The sequence below is a fragment of the Fringilla coelebs genome, assembly GCF_963513975.1.
Source record: "Fringilla coelebs genome assembly, chromosome: 13".
In the NCBI taxonomy this organism is placed as follows: Eukaryota; Metazoa; Chordata; class Aves; order Passeriformes; family Fringillidae; genus Fringilla; species Fringilla coelebs.
This window is the reverse complement of record NC_140039.1, coordinates 12,321,223-12,347,458: the sequence shown is the minus strand read 5'-3', so window position 1 is coordinate 12,347,458 and position 26,236 is coordinate 12,321,223. Positions and strand designations below refer to the sequence as shown.

General features: G+C 48.2%; 1 protein-coding gene across 4 annotated transcripts; it reads left to right on the top strand.

Annotated features, from left to right (window-relative positions):
• On the top strand, nucleotides 1-25,865 carry SLC41A3 (solute carrier family 41 member 3). Of its 4 annotated transcripts, none has more exons than XM_084214380.1 (11): nucleotides 1-124; nucleotides 1,165-1,481; nucleotides 11,807-11,914; nucleotides 12,723-12,794; nucleotides 13,598-13,742; nucleotides 15,690-15,836; nucleotides 18,439-18,583; nucleotides 19,469-19,548; nucleotides 21,343-21,477; nucleotides 22,261-22,409; nucleotides 24,987-25,865. In XM_084214380.1, exons 2-11 carry the CDS (start codon nucleotides 1,191-1,193, stop codon nucleotides 25,170-25,172), a joined length of 1,458 nt encoding a protein of 485 aa, XP_084070506.1. In that variant the 5' UTR covers nucleotides 1-124; nucleotides 1,165-1,190; the 3' UTR covers nucleotides 25,173-25,865. The 4 variants fall into 4 exon arrangements, with proteins under 4 accessions (XP_084070506.1, XP_084070507.1, XP_084070508.1 ...); XM_084214381.1 differs by having other exon boundaries at nucleotides 20-498; XM_084214382.1 differs by lacking the exons at nucleotides 1-124; nucleotides 1,165-1,481 and adding an exon at nucleotides 5,111-6,309.
• Nucleotides 25,866-26,236: the final 371 nt, after the last annotated feature.

The following is a 26,236-nucleotide window of genomic DNA, read 5'->3' as shown; positions in this document are numbered from 1 at the left end:
TCGAACCCGCGGCCGCCGCCGCGCCCCGCCGTGGCGGGAGCCGCCCGCGCTCCAGCGCCCCGGCCGCGCCCCGGCCCCCGGGGACAGCCCCGGCACGGGCAGCGCCCCGCAGCACACCCAGCCGGTAAGCGCCGCGCACGGACGGGGCCGCGGATCCTCCGCCCGCTGAGCGGGACTTTCCTCCCATCTTCCCTCCCTCCCTGCCCATCTTTCCTCCCTCCCTCCCTCCGCTCTCCAGCGGTTATTGGGGCCTCCCAGCTGTTCCCTCCGCTCTCCAGATGTTGGGGCGAGAAGAGGGCTGGTCCTACCTGGGATAGCGCAGGGACTCGGGGTGTTCCATCGTGAAAATGAGAGCATCAGGGAACATCTGGCGGAGGTTAATGCCGATGAGGGCTGGCAGGAGGTGATGGGTGAAAGACTTGGGGCACTGCCTGGGCCAGCAGTTTGAGTGACAGTTCCATCAGGAAATGGGATTTGATGGCAGCAAAAGGGCTACTGGTAAGAATTTTGCATGTTTATTTCTTCTTGTGAGATGCTGTGGGGTCATGGCAACTTCTCTGTAGATGGATGAGTCATGTAGTGCATGTGTGTCAACTAGGGCACAAAAGGAAGGAAAAGTATCCAGATTAGCACAAAGATCAAACAATTGTCTTGTTACTGGCAAGTGGTGGACAGCTATGCTAGGTAGTAAGCACAGTACACACCTGGATGCTAGTCCTTTGCTGGGCTGTGGGATGCTAGGATACAAGGAAGTCAGCTGTTCCCATTTCTTGGCTAAGGGTCAGGTCCTGAAAAGGCTTGGATTCTGCTGGGCTCATAAGTTCTTTGTGACTCCCAGTGTGAGAACTGGTGGGTCAAGAGTTCAGGCCATGTGCAGCACTATTCTTCTGGACATTCTCAGGGGAACAGCCAGGATGCACAGCAAGCACTGCAGCGTGAACACAGGCCTAGGAAGAGATGCAAGTACAGAAAGGGAGATTGGTTCCACACTGTACAAAGTTGAAGGTAAACTAAGTACTAGTATTGGAGCTAGCAGAGCATCTTGGGGAGTAAGTGGTAGTTTGCCTTCAGGTTAATGGAGTGCACACAATGCCAAATTTCCTGTCTCTCACCTATCTGATACTTCTTTTTTGTTATCTCATTGTTTCTAACTTTGTTTTTCAGAAAAACTGTGATTCAAGAACACCACCATGAAAGGTGAGGAAGTTCGGCAGAGGAGGAAAGAGGGCAGGTCCAGGAATGGAGAGCGACCCCGGCACAGAGGGAAGAGCAAGGGTAAACACAGAGAGAGCAGACTTGGCAGCCAGGAGCCAGAGGATGTCCTTCTGCATGCACAGCAGAAGCTGCTGGCTGAGGAGAAAGCAGCCATGGCAAAGTCACAGGAAGAGTCAGCAATCTCAATTTGCCTGCAAGTGCTCCTGCCATACCTCCTGGCTGGGCTTGGCATGGTCTTGGCAGGCATGGTCTTGGATTATGTTCAGGTAAGGGGAAGAAACTCATCTGACATACCTGTTGTGGGATAAGTGGGGGACTTTTTTTCACAGGCAGGGGATTTGCTCTGGGAATGGCATAGCAAGGGAGGATTTGCAGCAGTGTCCTGTGCCAGCATGTCCCTCAAAGTCAGCTGTTATGTGCTGGGCAGCTCTCAAGAGACGTGGTGCTTTTCTGGTGCCTTTCCTCCTCTGGATAAAAAAGAGAACATGTGGAGTCCTAATTGATTAGCGATTAGGAAAAGATATGCAGAGATCTCCCCTTGGTCCTGGGAGAGGGTGGGTGAGCACAGCCTGGGGTGGCACACTGCTTTCCTGCAGCAGACACAGAGGTGACATCACTCAGGGTTGTAGCTCTGGACAGTCCTGCGCCCGCTGCTTCCTTGCACAAGGCATCAGCTGTTAACCACTGTTAACATTTCATACAACAGCTCAGCCCTGCCTGTGCACCACGTCCTTTCCTAAGGCCTCACTGTATCAGTGAAGACTTGAATTCCTTAAGTCCCATTTCTGACTCTGTGGTGATCAGGATGAGGCCTGCAGCAATACAGACCTTTAAGGCAATGATCAGCACCTAATTTTAGACAGTTTAAAGCTGATTATAAATTGCCATGCCTTTGCACTCTGGGTTCCTCTAACAGCATGCCTTTTTGTTAACCTTGTTATTTGACTAACTAGCTGGGAGGTCAAACTACCCTGACCTATCTGATACAGGGACACAGAAGCTACAGTGCTTACATTGACAACTTCCACAAATATGGAGCTGTGTTCCTTTGTCATTAACCCGGGGCTGATCTCCCTGAGCTGGAGGAGCTAAGGCTTAGGAATGACACAGTATCCTTAACTGACCTTAGCATGTACTTGATACCCAGCAGAATGTCTAGTCAGATCACAGAACACCAGGCAAATGCAGAACCCAGTGTCAAACTACTTTTTGTCTCCTTAGACATTATTCCCAAGAGCCTTGAACACCGAGCAGCCGCTTCTGTTTTTAGTTTTTAGACTTTCTAGAGCTGCCTGTTCCAAAGGATCTCTGACATTAAATGTATGTTTCTTCCTACTGTGAGTTATTAAAGTGTGAAATGGATTGCAGATGGGTTTGTGATGTTGGAAGAGGACTTTTCCTTCAGAGTTTCTTCCCTGAGAGGTTTTCTTTTTTCCAAGGGGGAACTGAGCCACTAATATGAACAGAATGTGAGGCAAATCTCATTCTCCTCTGAAACTGCAAAAGTCTGTTTTCTGGTTTTGCAAATACAGAGCTCACTAAAAACCATCATAGTAGCGCTGAAAGTATGGGAAATCAACCCGTGCAACATCTCCTACTGTTTGTGCATGACCATGGGCTGCCTGAGCACATCTCAGCAAGGACTTGCTGCTGCCCTTCTTTCCTGAGCCAGTCCTGGCCTTTGCCTGGCTGCTGCTGTTGTTTCCGTGGGGCAGCAGCGGATCCCTGAGAGTCCCTGAGCCCCAGGCGCTCTCCATCTGCCTGCCTTCCAGCTCTGCACAAAAGTTCTCTTCTCTGCCCCTTCCTAAAGTGGGGAGGAGAAGAGCAAGGTTAGAAACAAAAATTCACTTCTTGGTGTAGCAGAGAGCTCCCAGAGTCAGGAGTGGTAGTGCTGGAGCAGCTGGGATGTGCAGTCCCTGGAATGCACCCTCAGGTTCTCCTGTGAGCCCCTGCTTGTTGGATAGTGCTGCCAGCACTGCCATGCTGTGAGAGCACTCTGGCATTTCTCGCTCCTTTGCAGGGATGGCAAGGTAGGTATGAAACTCTGCTCTCAGACACTTTCTGTCTCTCTGTTCTGTTTCTTGTACTGTGCCAGCGGATGGGGGATCAGTATCAGGGTCAGGACTCGCTCAAGAGGGTGTTTCTGCTTTGGCTCCTCCAGGGCAGTGCTACTTGTCGACTAGTTGGCAACATGAGGATGTATCTGTGTGCAGAGCAGGGCAGCAGTGCACCTCTCCAGGTTTTGCCATCTTGAGTGGCACAGCCATGAGCTGTTGGGTTTTATTTTTAGTTTTTTCACTAGCTAGTTACAATCTTTTTCCCGCTGTTGAGCAATGCTCTCTTTCTTCTCAAACCTGATGTATGTTTTCTGGACAAATAAGGTATATTTCTTTGCCAGGAAAATGTGGTACATCTCTCTGCTGATAAATATGGTGTGGCTCTTTATCAGAGGCTCCTTAAATGCATAGTAAAATGGCCCAGTGTACACACATGGGTCACCTGAACCAATTACCTCTCTGCATACTGATTTATTGGTTGAGGGCTTTTTATGGTGCTTGTTTAGAAGGAGAGAGATGGAGGATGATAAACTCCTAAACCCTGTCAGGCTGATGCTTTAGTACAGGATGTGTTGCTGCTGTGTTTTTTAATGTCATTTGAGTCATTCAGTCTCATTGATATTTCCTTTACATTAATGCTTCTGCCTGTCATTAATCCAGCTAGCTGATACAATGACATATGGGACTAGGTAGGCACATTATTAGAACAGAAAAACCTATTTTTTTGTCCAGAAGTTTTGTCCAGAAACTGTCTTTTATTTCCTTGAAGCCTCTGTGGATGACTAACTAGAACTGGGCCTTCATACTGTCATTTCTCTCTTCCCCGCTGGTATAAAGAGGTTGGGTCATTTGTGATTATTACAGGATTTTTATTAGCCTGGCTCTTTCAGATATTGTGGGACTTTTTTTCCAGTTAGATCAGCAGAAATGTGCTCTCCTGTTAGCTTTCAGCTAACTGGACCATTGTTAGGTGGTGGAGACACTACACACCAAGGCAGCTGGGAGTGGAGAAGGTTTTAGGGGCTGTACCAAAATAACAGCCTAGAAAGCAGCAAAGGACAGAGCCTCTGCAGCTCCCGTTTGTTTTCTGCCTTGCTTCCAGGGAGATCTGCTCTGTCACCTCAGCTGGTGTGAGCTCAGACCAAAGAAACACTGTCTGAATGGCCCAGAGCTTCCTCAGTTCCCAATTTAGCTGCAAGCATGCCATGTTCTCTCCAACGCCCCCGCAGCGCTGGGCACCCTGTCACAAGGACAGAGTCCACAAGCCATTAGCCTTTTCCTCTCTGCAGGGAATGTGAGGGAAGGCGTTGATCCATCCTAAAGGGGGGTTTTTAAAGCTTTTTGACCCTCTGATTCTATTAGTTTGCCCAAAATAATTACTAGAAAGAAGCCCAGGCATAATACCATGATTCTTTTCCCTACATGCCTGACTTTGAGCTGAAGCCTTTACGGAGCAGGATACAAATTTTTTGGCCGTATGTAGCCACGGTGCAGCTCTGATTTTTGACCTTGTGTAAGCTCCTTAACCATGAAGCTCTGGGGTGAGACCCCCTCTCTCATAGCCAGTATTCCCAGGAGCATGCAGGAGCAGCATGTTTCACTTTAGAGCAGGAAGGGTGACCAGCTCACAGCGTGCCCTTTCTCTCCCTTGCCTGTTGTGCAGAGAGATTATGGAGCTACCTTAAATGAGCTCCAGCTAGGACTCTTATCTCGGCCTTTGCAAACTAGCAGAAAGTTGAAGTGATGACAGCAGATAAGGGCGCTCACTTTTGAAGCTTATTGGCTGGTTCTCTGAACTTTTTTTCCCCCGAGAGCCAGTCATTCAGAGGTACAGCTGGCACAGCCTGACTGCTCCGTCCCACGGACACCATGGAGCGGACACGAGGGGCCGGGGTCTAGAAGGGCAGATCCTGTGTCACCAGCCGGCTCAGCTGTGTCACCTGCCCAGGGCCGGGGTCTGGAAGGGCAGATCCTGTGTCACCAGCCGGCTCAGCTGTGTCACCTGCCCAGGGCTGGGGTCTGGAAGGGCAGATCCTGTGTCACCAGCCGGCTCAGCTGTGTCACCTGCCCAGGGCCGGGGTCTAGAAGGGCAGATCCTGTGTCACCAGCCGGCTCAGCTGCGTCACCTGCCTGGGGACGAGACCTGCGTAACGCCGTCAGCTGAGAGAAACGTGGGCTCCTGCTCTCCTTGACCTTTCTTCACCTTGGAGAAGTGCAGAATGGACCCTGGTTGGTAATTCCCCTCCTCCTCAGCCTCGGGACGGTGAGGAAAGTTCAGCAGTGCCTGTGGTGGCAGCGAGGGAGCCGGGCTGGTTGGCAGTTGGCAGCAGCTTACACATTAAACCCTCGCAGCAAACGCGCGCCGCGCTCTGACAAGAGATGTAACCCGAGCAGAAAGGACACCAGAGTGTTTGAGCACGCCGAGGGATTCTTGTGTGACTTGTTACTCTTTCAGTGCTGTAGCCTGAGCAGGTCTTACTGGTTTTTACCGAAGTGGTGGGAGCTGAATGGGGTGTGGGCTCGTTTCTATTCGTCCACAAGCATCTCTACAATCTTCTCTTCTCTTTTTTAATTCTCCCCTGGATATAAATCAGAGAAATTGTGTCCATCGAGTTTGCTGCCACCTGGGCACAACCCAGCTGAACCAATTTTGGAGGATACCCTTGCTGCAATCGTCTGGACGTGCTCCTAGAAGGAGAAGAAACGAAAGGAATTTGGCATCATTGCTGTAGTTTGAGGAAAAACATTCCTTCTGGCTTTGGAGAGAGCTGCAAAGAGGATCTGTGTCATGTCCTGATCTCCCTCCATTTTCCTGCTGAGCATGGGGTAACAGTGTGTGACCATGGTGGTCACCCAGTTACAGCTGGAACTGTGCTTCCATGGCAAGAAGCTGAGAGGTTTCACCTGCAAGCTGACCAGGTCAGCCAGTGGATTTCTCCCAGAGACTTCATTCTCCATTGCCTCCCAGATTTTTGTGCCATTCCTCCTGGCTGGCTTGGGAATGGTAGCTGCTGGCCTCTTGATGGATGTTGTTCAAGTAGGTACCTGTGATTAGACAACTTGTAGTGAGAGGGTGGGCTAAGGCTCTGACCTTGAGCATTTGAGCTCGTTTGTTTTTAATGAATGTGGTCCTAGCAGCTAGTCAGCAGTATGGCTGTAGGCTTTTTCTGTGCTGGAGAGACATCATCCATCTCCTTTAGATCAGGAGCTGGGTTCCTTGTGGTGTGGGATACTGGTTGTCAGATGGCTGCCTAGCACTGCTCTGGGTGTGTTAGACTGGGTGCTCCCTTTTCTCTGTGGAGCTGAACACTTTGGTAGAGGCTCCTGTGAAACAACTGGATCAGGCTGCAGCATATTCCCCTGTTGCATGATATCATTTCTTTCCTTCAAAAATTGCTGATAAGGAGATCTAGGTCAGGGTTGTTATTAACTACCTGTTTGACTTAGAGGCAAGTTCATGCTTTCGGTTCTTTGGAAACAACCTAATATAATCTTTGGTCTAGAAAGCATTTAGATACTGTGATGAGAGGCATGCCACCATAAAATGATTAGCCTTGCCTACAAACTGAGTGCTTCTTGGGCCGTTCCTGAGGTGGGTATAAATTTAGAATAACTTCCCCTGACTGCCAGGGAGTGCTGTAGCATTTACACCATTGTGCTCCCAACCAGGATCTATCCATCTTTCCTTTGTGCTGGTGGCACAAATAGAAATGCAAAATTTGATCTCGTTTGGGCATCTCATGCTGGTGGATTTACAAATCAAAAGGCTGGCAGAGTTTCCCAAGGATATATCCTGCACTCTGAGCTCACTGGAGTACATTGGATTCTCTGGCATTAATACCACAGGAGGAGCTAAATATGGATACTTGAGTGTTTGGAAAGACAATACCTTGCTTGTTTTTATCTTGCACTGGAAGAAACAAAGAAGGCAGAGCAGTTGAACTAAAGGGAGCACGAGGAATATCAAAGAAGGGTTAACTGGAGTGGCACAGGATCTCTCTGGGCTGTGTTTGTCATCTCCACCTTGTGCTGTGCTTAGGCACAGACCTGTCTTGCAGCATTGCAGAAGTTCTCAAACTACCCAAGATGTTATGTTGATAGTTAGCATTTGTCTCAAAGAAGGAGAAAGACACAGCACATACCCACTCTGCACCTTGGAGTGAATAGGTCTTTGTCTAGAAGAAATTAACTCACTTGCTAAGAACTGAGCTGTGTTCAAAAATGTAACTGTATCCAAACTGATGGGAAACACAGGCCGTGTATGCCTGCCTTGCACCTGTCCTTTAAATGACAATGTGCAATTTAGTTTGTGTATTTGCTCACTTGACTCATAGAAATGGGGTCAGGTGTAAACCACAACCACAGGAAGTGCACATTTGGGTGAAGTATGTTGAAATAGGAATGGTCAGTCCAGGGGTTCAGCTCCCAGAGGAGGGAGCCCAGTGCACTGAGAGTCACAAGTGGCACAGGAGAGATGTTAGTGAGGTGAGCTGCTATGGTATCAACAACCCCACAGCTAAAAACAAAACCAGCAGCTGGGAAAATGCAGAGATCTCGGCCTTTAAAGGTTTGGGATATTCTTCTGTGCTTCTTTGTCTTTGAGCTGTTTATTTTCAACTTCCTGCAAGTGTGAGAGATAGAAACTCACAGTCCCTCCAACTAAAACCTGACACTAAGTCTGTTTGCTTGAGGCCAGGTACCATGAGACTCATATTGCCAGGCATGAGGGCTCACATACTGAAACTACAGGTTTTTCAAGTCCAGAAGTCTGTGGTTTGCCCATTTTCTAGTGGTTCTTCTGGCTAAGGAATGTTTTACCCTAGTGACTGCAAAACATTCTTAGGAAACTCTGTGTCTGCCTTGTACAGGGAGATACATGGGCAAGCTTAAGGATGATATCTGGGGCATAGATAATACTGAGTTTAATCCTGCTGCCCTTCTTTTATTACATTCAAAATATCTCAAAATAACTTGGTTCTGTGTTGTGAGTCCAGCTGATGCTGTCTTTTGCAGGGTTCATACTGCTGTAAAGAGTGTAGATTGCTCATTTGTATCCTATCAAACTTGGCAGGATTTTAGCAGATTCTGATCTGCTCTGGGATGAAACCAAGAACTGTTCATATTACTGTTTGAGAGAAAAATCAACAGAAGGATTTATCTAGCCCAGTTGACTCCAAGGCCCAGACCTGGGTCTCCCATGCTGTAGGAAAAGGATGCCCAAAGATGATATTTGCCATTTCCCCTTCCTGTGTGTGCAGGGGATGCAGTCTCTCTGCAGGGCTGATAGCAAGGCACAGGTTTGTTCCTTCTGGACATTTCTGCCTCTGTTCCAGTGGTCCTTGGCTGCCGGTCCATCTGGATTCTGGGCTGGCTGGCACTGCTGGAGAACTTGCAGGGCCCTGCCAGTGTTTGGCCCACTTTTTTACAGTAAGGTGAAGAATCACATTGAAGCTGGCTGATCAGATTTCCAACCAGAGAATTCAGGAGGAATGCCTCCCTTTCATTTTCCCTTTCCACGCCACTGGAGTGGGACACAGTCCAAATAAAAGTCACAGATATAAGATATCTCTGTCCTTTGTTGACAAAAGCCCATGAGATGATTAGCTTTGAAAAGGATTTTGAATTGGCTTGCATTCTGTACTCTAGGATATTTTGATCTTTCTGTTGACTTGTTCAGAGCCAAGGGAAAACCTCAGAGGCTTCTGAGCTTCTGCCATGGGAGGTGGATGTCCTGGGCAGGTAACAGGACAGGCTGGGTCTGTGAGGAGTGTGAGGCGATGCAGCAGGGCTGCACTGGGGCTGGGACTGGCTCAGTGCATCCTTGATAACCTCTCTTCTACTGGGAGACCCCATGAGCAGATCCAGCTGCTGTGGGGAGAACATGGAATTATTAACCAAGCTTCTTCAGAGCTGAGTTTTAGGGCTGAAACTCCATTATGGAAATGTGAAGTGGGAAAGAGTCTCCTTCAGGCTCTGTGTCTGCCTGTGTGGGTTTGCAGCGCTGCATGGAATGTTTTTGTTCTTTCCAGGCCAGTTTTTGTCTCAAAGGACAGAGACATTTCCTAGGCTTTGTCCAGGTGTCTTCATTCAGGTAGTTCCTTGCCTGCATGGCTCCAAACTGCCCCACCAGCCACTCCTCCAGCTGACAGTCCTGCAAGTTGATGGCACAGGCATCATCTGTTTATTCTGTATTTCTGCATCACTAACACAATGGAGTCCTGGCTGTTGTGGTATAAATCATTAGGAATCTTTCCTTAGGCTCTCAGTGAGTCACTAATGAGACTCAAATAGAGGCAATTAAGTCAGCTTTTTTTTTTTTTTATTAGTACAGTTGCATGATTATTAATTGTTCACAGCTTTCAGGTGTAATTATATGTAAGGCAGAGTCCCAAAAAGTCATACCTCATATGCTGAACCTTCTGCTCTAATGGCCTGAGACCTGCAAAATCTATTATGTCACAAGGATTGGAGCTTACCTAGATATACCAAAGTCATATTTCCCAAATGTGGCATGCACAGAAAATACAAACACTTGAGTTTTTCTGTTGCTTTCTATTTATGTCTTTTTATGTGCAAAATCTGCAAGGTTTTAAGTCTGAATTTCTGCATGCCTCTGTGCTTTAAATGATTGGGAGTTCTATATTGTGACTGTGAAGTCTGTGTTTTCTCCTCTTTCTTTTGAAGGTGTCAAACATGTGTTTGGATCTTTATTCTTAATTAAAGAGAGAGGAGAGAGGGGGATATGAATCTCTAAAAGAGATGCCCACCCCTAGCTTTTCTCAGGTATTTAAGTTGCATGTTAACAAATTTAAACAAAACTGTAGTGTGTCAAATAAGGAGAGAATTTTTGTGTTGTTGCTTGTTTATGCACCAGTAATGTACCTTGCACATTTTGAAACGTGCTTGTTCCACCACTGCCAGGAAAAGTGCCTTTTTTGTATTGATAATAATGTTTTGCCTGTTATCTGCACTTCTGAGGTGCCTTGCACCACATGCTCAGGACTGGCTCAGCCCAAATTTCATCCATCCTGAGAAGGAAGCTGTGAGGTCTTCCCAACAGAGAGACACCACCACCTCCCCACAGCTCCCATGGCACCACCAGAGGAAAACACTGAGCTGTTCCACCCTGTATATATTTCCTTACAGGCTGGCAGCTGAATGTGTCACCATTTGTTGAGTCTGTCCAGCCACCTGGGTATTCAGGTTTATGGAATCCCAGTGGATGTGAAAAAGGTGGGTAGGGATGTGCTGGTTTGTTTTGTCCTCTAGTGCCAGAATTCAGGAGCACCATGGGTACTAGCCAGTAGCAAGGTGGAAAGAATGAACAAATTCATCCTTCATGGGAACTATAGAAATCTTTGCCACAGGATGGCACATGGCTTGGAGGGGGGAGTTTGGATGAGGACCTGAAAGAGAAAGCCTTTCAACTCTGGGAAGTGTGCAGAAAACCCCCAGCAGCTCAGTACCCCGTGGAGATAGTCAGAGTCTGGAAAATACACAGGAGAGTTACCCCATTTACTTGTTGTTTTTGTTTTATACACCCAGACTGGATTATTGGCAGAGCTAAGGATGGGTTAGATGGACCTTTGATCTGGCTCATTGCAGCCACCCTTTTTTCCTTATCTTCTGCTCTTAGATGTAGGACTCGTTACTTTTCCTTCATGCTGAGTGGCCTCATTCTGTGATTTCATCCTGATTTAAACCTCTCTGCCTACAGCAGGGCTTGGCCAACACCCTTGAATGCACAGAGGAGGGATGAATTCTGTCCAAGGCACTGTATGGTACAAAAATCAGAGAAGACACGTCAGTCAACAAAGTTTGTTACGTTTTTAGATTGTCTCTGGTGTTGCAGCTGGTTCAACAGCTTTGTACAGTTCAGCTTCAGAGGAGAAACAACAGTCAAGATATTGGCCCAGCAGTCTGGCTTATGAGATACCTTAATTCAAAAACCTTTTTCCAGCTGTACCAAGAATGAGCTTGGGGTAACAGATAGATTTAGGAACTGCCTGTGGAGAAGAGAGGCAAAAATCTCATTCCCTCCCCCCACCAGTCTTAGATGCTTGACTTGAAGTTTGGTAAGAAAAGACAGACACAGCTTCTTGTGAGATCATTTTCCAGATCTTTGGTTTTGTTCTTACAAGTTTGGTGAGCAGTAGAGGTTCCTAGGTTCTGCTCACAGAGGTTCTGCCCACAGAGGTTCTAGAGGATGGAGAACACGCACTGTATAATTCAGTTTGTGAACCTTAATTACTTTTAACATTGGTCTTGACTGCTGCTAAAGGCAGGTTTTAGTTGGTGGGTTTCCAAAACCTTCTGTTTCCCCTAGAAGGAAAGATCCTTCCCCATTAGGGCAATGGTTTTTTGTGCATGAGATGAGAGAGAATACTGCAAGCTGAAAATTCCTTCCTTCCCTCCCAAAATGCAAACCATGAAATGCATCAGGGCAGCATCTGCCCTGTGTGCACAGGACACTGGAGGTGCTGAGACAAGACCCTGCTGCCCTGGGCTGAGGTCATGCCTTTGTTCCCCTCCAGCACTGGGACGTGTTCCGGACGATTACAGAAGTGTTCATCCTGGTTCCTGCCCTGGTTGGTCTGAAGGGAAATCTGGAGATGACACTGGCATCCAGGCTCTCCACTGCTGTGAGTGTTAACAAGCTGGGTAATTTTGGGAGGGTGGTGATTAGCAGGAGACATCAGGAGATTCTTCATTTATATAATCACACTGTGTATGAGAGATGCCCTTTGCTGCTAACTAGAAACTAGTGGGGTGTGAGCATTAAAATAATGTGTTTGCCCTCATTTTGTAACTGGAACAGAGAATTTCCATCTGCTCTTTGAAGGTGAATTAATCCCTGGGTGGCCACTTGCTGGTATTTGGGGCCCTGTGACACATGAAGGAGACAAAGCCAGGGCTCCACAGCTGTCAGCTTCAGTGCTGGATTGCTTTTCTGTGGGTATTGATCCTTGAGGGCTTCCCAGCAATCCTACCCTGGGGGGGCAGACTGAGGCTTCTTGGAACCTGCAGCAGCTTTTCCTGCTCTGTATTTGATCTCTTCTATCTCCCTAAGCAATTTTGTTTACTTTGGTCTTTTTTTTTATTATGCCTCAGGAGAAATTGTAGCTTACCAGAGCAATTTAGGGGGAAAAAAGGACGAAAAATGGTTTAATTTGTTCAGTTTTTGTCTGTGTGGGCTGTGGTGGATATGCCAGCTTCACTTTTAGCACAACCCTTCAATACCTCTGCACTTCCAGTGTGAGCCTCTGATGCCCCTGGGACACTGGGCTGGTGGAAAAGTCTCAAGAAGGAAGTGCAGGGAAGGATGGGAGATGGTGACCTGCATTTGCCTCTCTCTGACAGCCCCTTTCCCCCAGGGACCAGGTGAAACTGCCTTCAGCAGCCACCTGCACCACAGGAACAGCTTTTCAGGGTATCTCTCTTGACTCCTAGGCTAACACTGGACAGATGGATGATGCTCAGAAGCAATGGAAAATGGCCACCTGCAATTTAGCCCTTATCCAGGTGAGTCACCTCAGCTGGGAGATGCAGAAATCCCTTTTCTCTTGCTAAGTTGCAGACCAGCAGCATCTGTTCCAGCAGTGCTGAATGCAGAGCTGGTGATTTGGGGCAGGTATCCTCAACACAGCCAAGCAGAGCCAGAACTCGACCTCCAGTAAAGCTCTGTGTGGCCCCAGAGTTTGTAGTTTAGCTATAAAACACATCTGGGCATTCACTGCCTTTGTGGACAAACTGAACTAATAAAGCTCCTTTTGCAGCAGGAGCTGTGGCACAGTCCCTGTTTCACAGCAGCCCTTGGATAAAGCCTGTCATTTACTGGCACTGCTTGGGAATCAGCCTTGGGCAGGAGGGGAGAGATGGCAGAAATTGCCTCTTGTAAAGGCAATTCTTCTGCTTGTTAAAACCCAGGAGCCAGCCTAGAGTTTGCACATGGCAAGACTCAGGGCTGGCAGCATGAGTCTGTGTGCTTTCCCTTATCTCCCTGCACAGCTCCCAGCCTCCCAGGAGTGCAGAGCTGATGGGAGCCCATCTTTGTCTTGACCAGGGCTATTCCTTTGCTGCTGGACTCGGTGTCCTTTGCTGAAGTGTTATCTGCCCTTTGCAGGCCCCCAGAGATTTTCTGCAAACTTTGTCAGGATTTCTTTTTTGATCTAGTGGAGCCTTGCAGGGATGCTGTTTAAATACTCAAACAATCAGCATCTGTGCCAGGCTTTGCCCTGCAGGCTGTGGCAGCGCTGCAGTTGTGGAGCCAGGGCTGCCAGGAGCAGATGTGGGTGAGTGCTCACCAGCTGTCCTTTGGTCCCCAGGTCCAGGCCACTGTGGTGGGGCTGCTGGCTGCTGTGGCTGCTGTGATCCTGGGAGCCATCTCCAAGGGCTCTGTGGAGCTGAGCCAGGCTGCTGTGCTGTGTGCCAGCAGTGTGACCACGGCCTTCATAGCTGCACTTTCCCTTGGTGAGTGGTTCTGCTTCCTCAGATCAACCGTGCAGCCTCGGGTGGGGAATGAACTGCCCCTTCCACCAGGGAGGCCCAGCTGGCATCCCTCTGCTCTGGCAGAGGGAGGAGGGGTGCAGGGAGCTGTGTCTGCTGCTTTCATCCTCTCTGCATCCTGCCTTTGCTTCGCTTCCCCCGTGGTCTGTTGCTCTCAGCATCCACAGGCAGCAGTAAAAATGTCCTTTACCTGGTGTGCACAGCTGTACAAACACCCCCACTCCGTGTCCCTGGGGTGTCACACGAGCCATCTACACTGTCCCTTTCCCAGGGAAGGGTGAAATAATGTCACCAGGGAATGGAGGGTCTGTTAGCTGACAAATGCAGACCACGCTCAAGATGGACTTGGAGGGCTGTGGCCAGCCCTGCAGTTTGCCTGCTGTCAGCTGGGAACCGGGCATCCTCTGCCCTGGCTCTTCCTCTTCCAGGGGAATGTGATGGGCTGGGCAGCAGGAGCTGTTCTCTGAAGATCTCCAGTTTGTGGGTCTGCCATAGGAGGGCAGCATGATACCCTGAATAGAGCAGCTGGCACAGAGGATGCTGCAAGTTTTCTAAATGAAAGGGACAAGTTAGAACAACTGCATATCCTGAAGCTGGAGTCAAAGGGTGATTGGAGATGCCTTTGATGAAAAACGTGGGATGAGGCAGTTGTTAAAAACCAGCAGCTCAGCTTTCATTACTCTCCCCTACAATCTCCCTGCTTGGTGTGGTACAGAGAGGCTTTGCTGCTGCACTCTCTCAGGTTTGACATCAGTTTTTTCCCTGGACATGTCACAGGCAGCCTGTGTGTAGGTGGCACAATGGGAAGCTGCTGTTTTTATGGCCAGGGAGGGGAGTGTGGGTGTCTGGGAGGGCTGCTGTGGAAATGCCATATTGTGTGAGGATGTGTTTTTGTCTAAGGGATGTTGTATCAGGGAAGATGCATGTGTAGCATTCACTGATGCTCCTGTGCATGCTCAGGAGGGGCTGTGTAGACTGGCACAGTGAGGTTGTGAGCTGCAGGGGGAATCACCATTTCTTGGAATCCTTGGGTGCAGCCTGTGAGCCGCAGAGGGACTTTGAAGGGATGTCTTTTGTCTCAAGGCTGCCTTTGCTAGTTAGCAGTAGAGCCTGGCCAGGGCTTATTCCAGGTGCTTTTTCCACAGCCCTGTGGGAGATCTGATAGCTCAGGGATTCCCACCAGGGTTTGGGGTTTGTACTCCCAAACTTACTTGGGCAAGCAAAACCTCTCTTCTCCCCAGCAATGCTGAAAGGCAGCTCAATATTCCAGGTGCACCTCAGAGGACGAGGGAGGAGATGTGGGCCAGCACCATAACCCCTTGACTCTGGAGCTGCTCACAGCATCAATATCCACCCAGTGCAAATTAAAGCAGCCCCAAAGGCTCAGTCTGATGGCTGGGCTGAAAGGCTGATGCAGGCTACTGTGAGGAAGCTCATTGCTCCTCGGTGATTCAAACTTGGAGAAATTTCAGTCTAATATGGAAAATATCTTTGTGCTGTGGAATCCAGAGGAGGGGATGGCACCCAGAGGCTGCTGCATGCCTGCTGTGAGCTTATCTATCAGTGTGCTTCATGCCTGCTCCTGCTTCAAGGCAGCAAAGATTAGGCTGCTCAGGAGGGGAGCTTCTACATTTGGGCCGCCTGCTGGTATCTGCTTTGATCCCTGGAATTTGCTTGTGTGCCTCTGGGCCCTTGGTGCAGTTCATAAGGACAGAGTCATGCACTTCAGGTTGGTGAAAACAAAAGGACAAATTCCTGGGGGTGCCCAATCTCCAGCTGCATGGAGCTGTTGTGGGTAGAGTGCTTCTTGCTTCTCTTTGACCCCCACGTCCCTCTGGGAACCAGGGCAGCAGCTCTGGGGTAAAACACAGCCAAATGCTCTCTCTGATGCCTGCTCTGTGTCTTCTCTAGGTCTGGTGATGATTGGTGTGATCATTGGAGCCAGGAAAGTTGGGATCAATCCAGACAATGTCGCCACACCCATAGCAGCGAGCCTGGGAGATTTGATAACCCTTTCCCTCCTGGCAGGAATCAGCAGCACACTCTTCAAATACATAGGTACAGTGTTCAGCAGGGAGCTGCAGCTCAGCAAGGGAGCTCACAAATCCTTGGGAAATTACTGCAGGCTGCCTCAACATTTCTGGCATGATTCAGAATGGAGGCTGTCATGCCACTGGGGTAGAAAAATGACCAAAGAGGCTTTTTCCAGACTGTCTTTTAGTAACAAACTGGAAGGCAGAGCCTAGTAAACACAACTGGGATTTGTCAAAGAAATGACCAACATCTATTGTGCAGCTTTGGAACAGGAGGCTGACATATGTGACACTGAGTCTGTTCCTCGATCTGTCACTAGCCAGGCAAAACTGCTTCCTGTGCATGGGTAAGAGCAGGTCCTTCTTCACAAGGCAATTCCAGGGTTTTGGCACTAGTAAAAATATCCTCTCTCATGGAGAGTCATGGATGAACAAGATATTCAGTTGGAGGGAAGTAGTCTGCAGTGTTTTTTGCCTGCAGGACTGAGTAGGAGTTGTGGTCTGGGGTTAGCTGTGCTGCTGGTTGCCAAAGGCTTGGGCACCTGATGACCCTCAGAAGTCCAAAACATTGGTGATGTGTGTCTGTTGCTTTTAAAGTGTTAGGCTATTTACTGAGAGCCTAAGCTAGAACAGAAACGGGAAAATAAAAAGATCCAGCAAACTCAATTCCATTTGAAAGCCAAACTGTTTCTCCAGACTGAGCAGAAGCAGTGAGGCAGCTGTTCTCAGTTTGCATAACTCATTCCATGTGCAAGCACAAGTGAGGGAGTGAAGGAGCCCACACTGCAGGGAGAGGCCTATGAATTGTTTCCATCCTGTCCTCCTTGAGCTACAGAGGCGCTTTTTTTTAATAGGATTTTTCCATGATGCCATTGCACCTGCCTCTGTAAAGCTAATCTATCTTTCAGTTGCTGTGTCTCAGATAATATCTCCCAGGGAGCACAGGGCAGAACAGCATGATAAACTCTGTGGCTGTGACCAGAGAGCATTTCTGGGGTTGCCAGAGTAGTTTAAAGAACCTCTTGAGATGGAAAATAGGCAGCACACAGACACCAAGTCATTGGGAGCATGAAGTGAAGCAGGTAGAAGGGTGGCACTGCTGATGGTGCTTGAACAAATCCATTTCCCTGCCCAGGGTGTAATAAGGTGCAGGTCACACTCTAAAAACTTGTGGGTCCTACCAAAATGTGTATGTATCCTTCAAAAATACTGATGAGCCTGTAAAGTTTGAAGTACTGTGTGCCACCTGATGCAGCACCTTCTCCTTCTGCAGAATATCTTCTTGCTAGAGAAGATTCTCAATTTTTTTTTTAATTGCCTCTGGTCCTTCTCAGTCCTGCATAAAGGGGATACAAACTGTGCCAAAGGGTGTCAGCTTGCTTATGGGCTGCCTGTGAGAGAATGTGGCAGAACTGGAATGTGGAGCCTGAAGACCATTCTCCCCACCAGGAGCCTTTCTGTGGGCTCTGATAAGGTTTGATCAACTCCAGTGCTCTGTGCCTGCATTATTTAAGAAGGAATTAATTGCTCAAAACAACATGTGGTGTGGATAAGAGACCCAGTTCAGCAGCTAAGTCTGTCATACAACCCACCTGTCCTGGATGACTCTAGGGGGTAAATTGCACTGACCAAACTCTTAACTCCCAGAGGAGTTTCATTTCAGTGCCCACTGAAACCTCTCATGAAGAATTGCACCTCTTTGTTTGCACCTCTTTGTGTAAGAACCTTTCACTCCCAGAAGATGCCATCATGTCAGAGCTGTCTTACCCAGGCAGCCCAAGGCCCTGGCAGTGGTGTTGTTAAAAATGCACACTTTGAGCTGCTTCATCTCCCAGACTACCTGCAAAGGCAGCATTACATCCCACTGCCTTTGGCCCCAGCTCAGAGACCAGATGGAGAGCTTTGTTGAAGAAGCATTTTTGTATCAAAAGGGTTGGCATCAGCCCCATTGCTCGAAGGTGTTTCTCATGCTTCTGAGTCATGTTTATTTTCTTTTAGTGCTGCACATGTACTTATTTTTTAATTTCTTTGCTTCTAAAGATCCAAGGCTATGCCTCTGCTGAATGGAAAAAGCACCTAATGGAAACACTTGCAAGCTAGCACAAAAGAAACCCCAGGTCTGAACTGGCTTATATGTGCCAGAGAACATTTGTTCCTATAGAGCAGACCAGCTGCTCAGCAATTCTGCTAGCTTGCCTCCTAAAGTGCTTCTTACCTCTAGTTTTAGGTGAAGGTATGAGGTGTCTGCCCTGAGTGGGATACAGCTTCCACACAGGAGTTTCCCCCTTGCCCTGCTGTTTGATTTGCTCTCTGAAGCCAGAAATTTTGTAACTTTTTGCCTTTCTTAGTTGGAATTGGAGAGTTGTTCATCTTCAAATATAACTGGCTTTGAATCCTGCTGATTTTCAAACAGCATCCTCTAGCAGTGAATTTCAGGGATTAATTATGGATTTCTGTGGTGGAATGAGGTGGTTTTGTGGGGACTATCATGCTTCATGTGATTTTTCCTGTAACATAACTCGGTGGGAGCAAGAATCCTGCTGCATTTCTTCCCATCTTTGTGCATTACGATTTTGGCAACCAGTGAAGCTACGGGTATTCAATTCAATATTTCTTTTCCTTGCCAGATGTGAAGTACCTTTCTCCTCTGATCTGTGCTGTATTCATTGTCATGATCCCTCTCTGGGTTGCTATTGCCAAGCAAAGTCCATCCCTGGCTGAAGTCCTGAAGTCTGGGTGGCAGCCAGTCATTGTTGCCATGAGCATCAGCAGGTAAACGAGGCACGGCTCCCAGCCCTGTGTGCACCTGCAGAGACACCCTGGGCTCACTCAGAGGGCCACCAAAGGTGACACTGGCAGGGACAGCAGCAGGGTATTTGCCCAGAGCTTCTCAGCCATTGGTGACTCTCCAACAGACTCTCTTATGAGTCTGTAAAGTTTGAAGTACTGTGTCACCTGATGCAGCGCCTTCTCCTGCTGCAGAATATCCTCTTGCCAGAGAAGATTATCAATTTTGGGTTTTTTTTAACTGCCTCTGGTCCTTCTCAGTCCTGAACAAAGGAGATACAAACTGTGCCAAAGGATTTCAGTCTGTCTCTCTTATTTGTGAGACAGCTGATAAGGAGCCCCCAAAGGACTGGGGAAACCAAATCATTCTGAGTCTCACTCGCACATCCAGGCACCACATGGGTGAAAGCCAGGAAACTGAAAGCACAGATGATGATCATCACAAATTGTCAGGCTTCAACCTCATTCTTATCCAGCTGTAAAGAGAAAATACTGGTAAATGTAGAGCCAGGTAGTTCCTTCTTCCTGTGCTGCATCTTTCAGCCGAGATCTGGAAGAGAATTTTTTAAACCTGCTAAGTCCAGTATAGAAGTGTACCAAAACTTTGTGGGAGGATGATAATTCTTTCCTAACCACTACCAGTTTTGCTTGGGGGTGGGCCAGGATGTCCTTCTGAACTCATTATGCCATTAACAAAATCTGTAATGCTTTCTGTTGGTGGAAGCTGAGCTGTAAAAGGAGTACATGGTGAACAGTCCAGCCCTGGCAATGGGGAAGGTGCAGTAATCCATGGCAGGGGGCTGTTTTCAGAGTAGGAATTGCCCTGGGAAAAGATTGGTCCAACATCATTTGCTTTTCTTTTCTTAACAGCATTGGTGGGCTCATCCTGGACAAAACTGTAACTGACCCAAACTTTGAAGGCATGGCAGTTTTCACACCTGTGATTAATGGTAGGCTGAGCGTGGGAGTTCTATGCATGCTTTTATTTGTACCTCCCCTTCCTCACAAGGCTTCTGGCATCTACCATTGCCCCTACAAAGAGATCAGTGTTCAATTGGCTGCTCCCATCGTGAGTGGAAGTGAAGCTACTGGTCCCCATCACGTTCCTGCTTATGTTTTGAAGTGTCTCTGGAGCAAAACAGCAGTGAGGACAGAGCTGTGCAAAAAGGTCAACAGCATCTCTGAGAGCTACGTTGACACTTTTCATAAAATCAAACCTACTGGGATGTCACATTTTCCCTCATTTCCTTCTCTCCACTCAGTGATTTGTGTGGTGCAATCTGCTCCTATACAGAATGTTGATAAACTAGTAATATAATTAGATTATACATGTGTATGTATCTGAGAGATTATATGCATGGATTAGATATAATTCAATTTATATATATATATATACCTCAACATATTTTGTGTTTATATCTATATCTAATCTATATCTATATCTGTATCTATATATCTATATTTATATTTATATCTATCTATGTATATCTATATCTATATTCACAGTACTTTTATGCACACACCTATCAGTACAAACTGCTGGGGATCCTGGTGTCACTGAAGATCCACTAGCTTATTTTTCTGCTCTTATAACATTCTTGTGGGACAGGCCCATTCCAATGGAAACCCAGGTTCCTAGGGCCTTGTGCCACCCTCAAAGCACAGTGTCCTGTGGCAGGGCCAGAGGCTGTCACCCAGCTGCCACCTTCCTGGGTCTGCATAAGGACAACCCCCCTGCTGACAAACCCTTTCCAGCATGGCTAGTCAAGGAGCCAGCCTGGGCAGACAGCAGGGGTTTAGCTGAGCAGTGGCAGCCCCAGACCTGGCTCTGTGGGCACAGGGGACCCTTTTGGCAGAGCTGTGGCAGAGCTGTGCAGCACTCTGTCTTTGCACAGGCAGCTCCTCACTCTGCCTGTGCAAAGCATGGCAGTGCATGGCTCAGGTCCCATCTTCAGCTACAGTGAGAATGCCTGAGTATTTTCACTTTGATTCCCATCTGGAAAATCTCACATTTAATGATGATTTCTTCTCCAAGGAAGGGAAGGCATGAGAAGCCTGTAGCATCTGGCTCACCATTATCTTTTCTGTGGCATTTCCACCCTGAAAACACTTAGCTAAAATACTTAGGGGGGTGGAAGTTTGCTCCACAGATCATTATCCCTCTATTTCCCACTGGAAAATGTAGCTGCTTTTTCATGTTTGCTACAATTAATCAGTCTGGAATGAATTAATTTACTTAATTAGCTAACATTTTTTGGGTTCTATTTCATCCTCATGATTCCTTCTCGTTGAACAAGTGTGTTAGGTACCTTCAGACAGACATATAGCTACTCTCTGTGATGTTTTGTTGTCTTTCAAACAATGATGGTTCTCTGAGTGAGTAAATCCAAGAAGTGGCCATGAGCAGCATCTGCACAGCTTTCCCCAGGTGTTGCTCACAGACTGTGTCCAACCAGGTGCAATTACATCATCTCCAGAGGCCACATCCAGTGCTGGGGAGAAAGGGAAAATGTTTTCAGCCAGCAGTCAGGAGAATACAATTACTGGAGCCTTCCTGATTTTTAGGAGCTGTTCCTGCAAAGTGAATAGTTCAGCACCCCTAGGGATGCAGGGATCAGGTTTTCCCTTTCTCTCACTGCTGCTCTCAGTGAATGCAGATTGACTCACCTTAGGCTGGGTTCTGGACTGATGTTTCCTGCTGTGCTGAAGGTGGTTTACAGGTTTTCTGTGTTTTGTCCTCACAGGTGTTGGAGGGAATCTGGTTGCCATCCAAGCCAGCCGAATTTCTACATTCCTGCACTTCTGGAGCATGCCTGGAGTTTTGCCATACAAGATGAGGCAGAACTGGCCCAACCCATGCACCACATTCTTCTCGTCAGGTAGACCCTGCACCCTTGGTGTCCATGTCTCTGTGCCATCACAGATAGCTCCTTTCCCAAGCCTGGCTGGTGAAGGACTGCCTGGGTTTCAAAGGCAGAACTTTCCCCTTCCTCAGAGAATACTCAGATCAGAGAGGAAGCATCCTTGCAGTGGGCAGCATGGAAAAAAGGCTTAAGGCATATTTGCTCACTGGCATGCAAAGAAAGTGGCCTTCAGGGAGCACTAAAGAAAGTAATTGAAAAAGAATCTTAGATTTGATCTAACAGAAAGTCATTTTAATGGCCAGCCTACAGCCATCACCTGTGGACAGAGCAGTGAATAGACCATAATCTTGCTGAAAATCAGCAATTCCTCCATCTTCAATGCTGGAAATACTTAAGCTCCAGCAAAACTCAATTTTGTGTCTGTTGTCTTTATAGCGTTCCTCTTGATTTTCCCTGTTAGGTTGAGAGTTAGTGCTAGATCAAACTATAAACTGGGAAAATCTGTTGCAGTGAGGCAGAGCAGAAGCTGTGGGAGGCAGGGAGCAGCTGAGAGGAGTGTTTGCAAGAATCAGAGTGGATCAGCACGGAGCACAAAGCCTTTGGCATGCAGTTTCAGTGCTAGACAAAGCTGCTGGGCTGATCCTGCAGATGCTTCCTATGTGTGTGTGATCTAGAGAAGGCATTGGCAATGGGGTTGGTGGGAGGGGGCAGCCCCAGGTTTATACATTGAAATATGCACTGTGTCCTGTCCTCCCCTCCCCAGCTGCTGTTAGCCCTCTTTCTGTCTCTGCTCTGCAGGGGTGAATTCCAAGTCAGCCCGGGTCCTGTTCCTCCTGGTCATCCCAGGGCACCTGGTGTTCCTCTACACCATCCACCTGCTGCAGGGAGGCCACACATCCCTGTCCTTCACCTTTGTGATGTTCTATCTGGCTGCTGCTTTGCTGCAGGTAAACCCCAAACTCTCACCCAAAAGGAATCTGTCAGCTAACACAAAACCAGCGTTCTCCAGGTTAAAAAGGAGCCACAGTAAAACCTTCAGCAGCAGCCTCTGTTTCCTGTCATTTCAGGTGTGCTTCTGCCAGGAATCATGCACATTCTGTAGCTCCAGTAGTACTTCACCCAAATTGCCAGGCTCTAGTTTCCCACATGAGCACAACTGTGCTTTGGGGTGAGTGAGGGATCAGGTGTGAGAGGAGGAAAAACTTTTCAACATCCACTGAGCTGCAGTAAGTGTGCAGAGACACACTTAGCAAGAAGTACCTTGCTTTAAAATGTTCACTCCTTGAGTCTCTAAGCTCCAAGTATTTCCAGGCTGCCACTACTCATCCCAGCAAGGTGAGAAGCACTGAACTGCAGCCAGCAGGTTTCCCCACTCCTTTTGGAAACCACTGTCGCGTTTTATGGTGAAAACCTAGGGAATTCCTCTGGGCAGGGCCATGTGGGCAAAAAACAAAGGGAAAGCCCAGGCCCTGAGCAGTTCATCTTCAAAAGATAAAAGCTCCTGGTAGGCAATGAGCAGATCATCTGATTTGTTCTGCTTGTTCCCTTTTGCTGCTTTTCCTGCCCTGTAAACTTTATTTTTCTCACTCAGAAATGCATGTGGCTGTTGCCTGAACTCACAGAGGCTCTGGCTTCACTTGCCCTTCTAAATGAGTGATTCATTGATTTGCATGATGAGGTGGCTGACTCTCCCTTTGCCTTACAAGCAGCCTTGTGTCTGAGGGTGAATTCCTTGTGTGTGTAAACAATCAGTTTTCCTCGACCTTTGCACAGCCCTAAGCCCAGAAGCACAGCCACAGTTTAAAGGAAAATATTTATTCTTCTCTTTATGCATCGAGGTAACTCCTCAACCAAAGCCAGGCATGAAAATACAAGAATAAATGACAGCATAAAGAGCAGCATCCCAGCAACACCACTGACCCCAAAAGATTCCCATGGAGGCCAGTGGAGGAGGGTACACTCAGCCTGGCCCTTTTTCCCCCTCTGCTATACTTTATAAAGAAAGACAGAAAGAAAAAGGGTTGGGGGGAAAGTTTGGGTAGTTGGAGGAAGCCCAGGATCAGAGGCCCAGAAAACATGACCTCAGAGGAGTGATTGAATGGACTGGGGTTAACTAGTCCAAAGTAGAGAGACTTGGGAAAAGTCTGCTTAGCAGCCTTTAAAATGCCAAATTTCTGTAGGAAGGGACAGAATAACATTTGCCATGTGGTCATTAGGGCTGGAAACATGAAATCATGGATTTCAAATGGAAAAAGGCAGATTTATGTTAGGCCTTGGAAAAAACAAAAATGGGGGGGAAAAACCTATGGGGCTGATTGCTTTAAGTGTGGCATCTCCATCTGTGAGAGTTTTTTGGCAGAGGTTAAACATGTTTTCCATCAGGAAAAATGTGGATGTATTTGATCCTGAATTGAGGAAGACAAATGATCTGTGTAAAACTCTCGAGTTTCCAGCCAGCTTTAGTTTCTGTGATTCTTTTATTTAATTTACTTCCCCCATCTCTCCTCCTTCCTTTCTCCCAACCCAGCTTGCAGTTTTCACCTTTGGAAATGCTGCCTCAGGCTTTGGTTCCTGATGTGCTGTGGTCTCCCATGGAGGGACCACAGATGTGGGGTGCAAATTCTCTCTCCCTTCTTAATTCAATTAACTAGACAGTCTTTAATCTTTAACCGAAGAATTTTTTTTCTGCCATCTGTTTATCAGAATTGGGAATGAAATAAGAATTAAAAGAAATCACAACAAAGATTTTTAAAGTGTTGAGATGAAAAAAAAGGGGTTTTTTTTTTATCATGTCAGTTCTGCTTGGGATGGCTTTGATGTACAAACTGCCTCAAACTCCAGTTGTCCACTGAGACTTTTAGGAAAAACAAAGCAGACATGATCTGAATTTCTAATGGAAAAAAGAAGGATGAAGAGTAAAAAGCCTGGCTACGAACTTATCCTTTGGGGTTGCCTACATAGTCACAGAAACCCTTCGTCTGGTGGAGTGAGTGGGAGCACTCCCATTCAAGGCACAGGGATAGGAACTGTACTTTTGGGAGATGCTTTTGGTGTGGCCAGCCTCTGGTTTGGGCAGGCAGTGCTGGTGAGCAGGTCAAGCAGGGTCTCTGCACTTGTGGCTGGCAGCTGTGGCACTGTGGGTTATGTGATGCCAAAGGGTAGGAGCCAGCTGCACCCATGCCATGCCATGCCATGCCACGCCACCCCACCCCACCCCATCCCACCCCATCCCATCCCACCCCATCCCATCCCACCCCACCCCACCCCATGCCACGCCATCCCATCCCATCCCATCCCATCCCATCCCATCCCATCCCATCCCATCCCATCCCATCCCATCCCATCCCATCCCATCCCATCCCATCCCACCCCATCTCAGTGAGGAGCCCCAGCTCTCAGGGGAAGGTGTGAATGCTCAGTGGTCCCTGTAAGCTCTGGTTCCCTGCCACGGCCGCCTCCCTTTGGCTTTGGGCCCAGGGTTTGTCTCTTTCCCTCTCCGTGCCCTCCTGTCTTGCCTCTCCCAGGTGGGGATCCTGCTCTACGTGGCCGACCTGATCGTGCGCCTGATGTGGAGGAAGGCTCTGGACCCAGACAATTTCTCCATCCCCTACCTCACTGCCCTGGGGGACCTCCTGGGCACCGGGTTCCTGGCCATCTGCTTCCGCCTGGTTTGGCTCATCCACGGCACAGACATGAACCTGGGCAACTGAGAGTCCCCGTGCTGCTCTCATCCCTGGTGTGACACGGTGCCAGCTGGGGGCCTGGCACTCTGTGCTGGCTCACCTGGCTGGGCTGGGCCTCCCCTGCCACCCTGCCACCCCCTGCCCTCCCCACCGTGCCTTACAGCTGGCCCCGAGGAATCAGCACCCACAAACTCCTGCCCTTGGAGGGGAGCAAAGCGGATTTAAGGAGCACCCACTGCTCACAGCTGGCAAAAAGGCAACAAGGAGCAGTGGGGCCACTGGGGAGGGAGGAAAGAAGGAAGGAAGGAAGGAGCATTTGGGCCGTGGTGTCAATCTCCAGCGCTGAGACAGCCCCGAGGCTGCTCCAAAGCCTGCCGAGGTCACTGCGTCTGATCCTGCAAGTGGAGGTTGCAGCCCCTCCATCAGACTCTGACTTTCCACCAAGGGAAATTCTTTATTCACCCCACTTTTCTCCTTCTCCTGGAGTGGCAGAGCAACCAGGTCAGAGGCTTAGGATCTGAGGCAGTGAGCTGCTGGCTCATGCCCAGTGGAGGTTATCTAGGGATACCACCTACCTGCCCTGACAGCATCGCTGGTGTCTGACCAAAAAGCTGGTTAGGTTGCATTTTGGGGGCAGGAAGGTTTGTTTTTACGGTTTATGAAATGTCCAGTAGTTAAAATGTTTATAGAAACACACACATAAATAAAGTGGGTAAAAAAAATAGAGTAATGCTGTGGATTTGCACGTTGCTTTTTTCTTGCCTGGTTTTAGTTCTTGCCAGGTAGAACTTCTTGGTTTTTTCTTATCTGTTCAGGGTTGGACAACACAATTTTAATAGGGTTTCAGGAAAATCAGTTTCCTAACAGACTGTTTTGACACCCACATGTTTAGGTCAGAATTAAAGCCTCTCCCACAGTCACCATCCACTCATTACCAGCTGCTCTGGAATGAGTCCAGGACTGCCTGTGTTGGTCTGGGTGATGATCAGGCACAAGGCTGTGGCCAGTGACTCCTCAGGTCCTTGCTCCAGGGTGGCAATCTAGTGCTACCAAGGACATGTCAGGGAGGCTTTTGGGGCTGGAAGCAGCCA